General features: G+C 43.9%; 1 protein-coding gene across 1 annotated transcript in view; it reads right to left on the bottom strand.

Annotated features, from left to right (window-relative positions):
• Window positions 1–396: 396 nt before the first annotated feature.
• SLC39A14 (solute carrier family 39 (zinc transporter), member 14) overlaps window positions 397–4,116 on the bottom strand; it is a 40,282-nt gene continuing 36,562 nt past the window's right edge. The window contains exon 9 of the mRNA XM_011968848.1: window positions 397–3,518. Within this exon, the coding sequence (XP_011824238.1) occupies window positions 3,372–3,518 (147 nt within the window). The 3' untranslated portion in view covers window positions 397–3,371. The remainder of the gene's footprint in view (window positions 3,519–4,116) is intronic.

The raw sequence follows: 4,116 nt of genomic DNA, 5'->3' as shown, positions 1-4,116 counted from the left end.
TGAGGTCAGAAGTTCGAGACCAGCCTGGACAACATGGCGAAACCCCATCTCTACTAAAAATACAAAATTTAGTCGGGAGTGGTGGCGGGCACCTGTAATCCCAGCTATTAGGGAGGCTGAGGCAGAAGAATTGCTTGAACCCGGGAGGCGGAGGTTGCAGTTACCCGAGATCACACCACTGCACTCCAGCCTGGGCGACAAGAGCAAAACTCTGTCTCAAAAAAAAAAAACCAAAAACCAAAAACCAAAAACCAAAAAACAGCTCCTTCTAAAATCCCAAATGATGATGAACCAGACCTGGTAAAAACAAAACTTTATGAGACACCATCGCCACCTTGTGTTCAACAGCCTTCATTACATCTACATTTATTGCAAATGATCACACGTGGGATTCTCAACAATTACAGAATATAGCTTTATTTATAGAATCTTACAAATAAAACATTTACAGTCCACATAAGTTAATTTTCCTTTCTAATTTCTTCTCATAACACCTGAGTTATTTTTAAAAAATACTGTGATGGAATTGCAGAACTGTAAAGGGAAATATGAACAATAAAATCCTAACCTCTCTTGCAAAAATCACTTTTTTTTTGAAGCAGATGCCCAGCATATTGCCATCTCTTTGGAAGAGGACTTACTATAATCAGATCTTATGCTACCCAAACAGGGAAGCCGCCTTTTTAAAACCCAAGGTTAAGGACCAGTGAAGAATCGCTCCCATTTGATACTAGACACAAAATACCTTTGGGGGCAAAGACAGGGGCAAGCTGCACGCCAGTGGTGAGGTGAGAAGGAGCAGAACCCCTGTCCCTGCCTCACTGTTCCTGCACGTGACATACACTTTCCTTGCTAATTTATTAATAGGAGCTGGTGCATGTGGAAAACAAGGTTGAAGCTGCTAATGCCAGGGGTGAAAAAGTCCTCCCACTGACTTGCTACTCCTTAGACTTCTAATATGTACAAATGCTTGAAACAGCAAATTCAACATCTAAAAATCGAAAGAAATCACCAGTTTTTGACTCATGGGGCAAAGCTGTTGCCACAATCAGTGGCAACTCAAGTCAGACGATGTGAGCGTCTCCACCCCTCCCAAGCTCCGACTAGGACTGACCTCTGCGCCAATGACAGTTTAAAGAGGATTTCCCTTTGAGGCAGCTGTCTATGGAAGGAAATTCCTTAAGGTAATATAGGTGTGCATAAAAAGGGAAAAAAAAACCCTATTTCATATTTCAATTTGTTAAACATTATAGTTTTGAGCTCCTCTCCTAAACTAGAAATCCACTAACTCTATATTCTACTCCAACACAAAGGGTATTATGTTTAAGGAATGACAGGATCTATTGGGAATGCTAAAATTATAAATTTAATACATCAATGCAAGTTAGGTTAAAGCAAAATCTTCCAGAGTCTTCAACTTTGAGTTATTTTCTGCTAGCTCCTGAAAGCAGCTTGAGAAGAATAAAACAGAAAAGACGAAGAACCATTTTAAAACCACAATAATAATGACAATATAAAAAGTTAGATTCCGACATTCAAGGAATTGGTTCTTTGGTAAAACTGGACCATAATCTTACCAGGAAATCAGTCCTGATATTTAATCTAGAATCTCCATCACTGAAATTCTCCCTCTACAGCGTATTCTCAAATGTACCGAAGCCAACAGGCAAGATAAAAACAAAACTTAAAAAAAGAATCACCAGCAGTTTTCCTGCTCATGTTCTTTTCAAGAATATTCCTGGTTTGAGAGATGTCTCCCAGGAAGAGAAAACAAAATGGATGCTGCTTGTGATTACTGAGAGTGGACAGTTTTTCTATGTAAGAGAAAAGCTCAGGCATTGGTAGTGAACCAGTACTCCTGTCAGCCACGCACATGAATCAGTTTGCAAACATGGCCCCTGGGCTCCAACTGTGGGCACCACTAAGAAAGGCTTCTGGAGAGACAGGCTCCCCAAAGTGGCTAAAGAATCTCACATTATCAATATGATAATAATAAATCAATTCACCTAGTGAACCTGGAGATGAGCTCCCCTTGAAGCCAGAGCTCGGAGGCAAGGGCTCCACAGTGCCTGAGGCTGGCCTACAGTTTTGCAGACAAGTGTCTCCATCCATTTTCTGGAGAGAGTTAGAGCAATTCATATTCAATTCAATACAGGATTCGACTTTTTTGCAAGGAAGCAGTAACCTAGACGGGTCATTGAAAACCCATCTGCAACAGAATCATTAGGCCCGCCATTCAGCAAACATCTGCGATGCCCTAAGTGAAGTTTGTGACCTTATGTTTCAGAGACCCCCTATTAGTCATGCTTTGATTTATGGGAGCAGTAAATCCTAAATTTTGCCTGCACTGATTCCATTTCTGATTATCCTTGTCTAAGTAGAGCATAAATGGCATCCCAGTTCTACAACTCAGCTTGCCACTCTGCAGACGTCTCAACCAGTGGGGGAGGATAGTTTGTGCAGTCTCCCCTCTAACACACAGGTCTCAAATGTGCTCAGAATGTGCTTCTAGGGAGGCAGCTACAAAGTCTCTTAGAAGATGGCAGTGGGGAAGAGGAGGTAAAAATCACAGCCAAACCAACTGTTTTCTTGCAGACAGCCCGAGCCTCCATTCTGTCAGTTGTTCACCTGAAAGAGGGGGTCCAGGCAGCCACACCGCCACGTTAGCTCACTTGGACAGCCATGAAACACCAGGTGCTGTTACAAAATCAATACCCAGCATCTCAGTAGGAACAAGTGAGCATCCTGACAAGACACACAACAGCGGTTCGACTTCCTCTCCCATTCAGGATGAACCTTGCCTCGCCTCTCACCCTGCTCCTGTGTTCTGACTTCAGGTTCTCTTTGAAAGAAGTAATAGGCAATTAAACAGACTTTGAAAAAATGGGAAGGCTTCCTGTCTCCTGTCTCTTCTGTTGGCCAGCTGGAGGTCCAAGGTGCCCAGTGAGAGTCATGGGCCCTACGCTATGGAATCAACTCTTGATATTTCTAGCCAAGTTCTAACCACTGGCTCTCGTTTTGCATTGTTGGGTAAAGGATTCAAAACCTGGCAGCACTGGTTCCAAGAGGAGGCCAAGGTAATCAGAGAAAAATGTCAGGCTTGTCTTGTAAGCTGCATTCAGGTTCCAGAGTCACTGAGAGAAAAGGTGAGAAGAGGGCAAGAGGCACTAGCTAGAGACTGGTTACCAGAGCAGCTTTTTCCTAGGATAGAGCATTTTACAAATGGCTGACATTTGAACGCAGGAATACAGTCTGTGTCAGTTTTTCATAGAACGGTCTCTTCCGTGGTGCATTGTGGATGGTGAGTCCTCCGGCTGGCGATCGGGCAGCCCAGGGCCCGACTTCCAGTCCTACAGGCTCTTGGCAGGGCCCTACCCAATCTGGATCTGTCCTGAATACATGGTGAGGACCACCATGATGGTGAATCCAGTCAGGAGGCCCAGGTTCTGGATGACAAACGGAATCAAGATGCTGCCCTTCCTTTCATCCTCTTGACAGACCTCATTCATCTCAGGGAACTGGGAAAGAAGCAAGAAACAACACAGCTGCAATTCCTTGCTTAATCTTGTAAGTCCAGGGCAATTCACTGATGGAGATACAGATCAGGTTGGTTGACAAAGAAAATTAACAGGGCCGGGTGCAGTGGTTCACCAGGTCAGGAGTTCGAGACCAGCCTCACCAACATGGTGAAACCCTGTCTCTACTAAAAATATAAAAATTAGCTGGGCGTGGTGGCGCAGGCCTGCAGTCCCAGGTACTTGGGAGGCTGAGGCAGGAGAATTGCTTGAACCCAGAAGACAGAGGCTGTAGTGAGTGGAGATCACGCCACTGCATTCCTGCCTGGGCAACAGAGCGAGACTCCGTCTCAAAAACAAAACAAAAAAAAACAAAAAAAAGAAAATTAACAATAGCAGGTACCACATCTTTACAACTATCTGGGTAAAACAAAGTACTCAAGCTGTATGTGGCTCTGGATGAGTTTAGAGGCTGGCTAAAAATAAATATAAATATACTCTGATAAAAAAAAATAAACTTTTTATTATAGACTCCCCCCCACCCCGTTTTTGAGACAGGGTCTTGCTCTGTTGCCCAGGCTCGAGTGCAGTGGTGCGATCA

Source organism: Mandrillus leucophaeus, unplaced genomic scaffold (assembly GCF_000951045.1).
Source record: "Mandrillus leucophaeus isolate KB7577 unplaced genomic scaffold, Mleu.le_1.0 Scaffold86, whole genome shotgun sequence".
Lineage (NCBI taxonomy): Eukaryota > Metazoa > Chordata > Mammalia > Primates > Cercopithecidae > Mandrillus > Mandrillus leucophaeus.
Note: the sequence above shows the minus strand (reverse complement) of the source record. Positions and strands in the feature narration are given on the sequence as shown.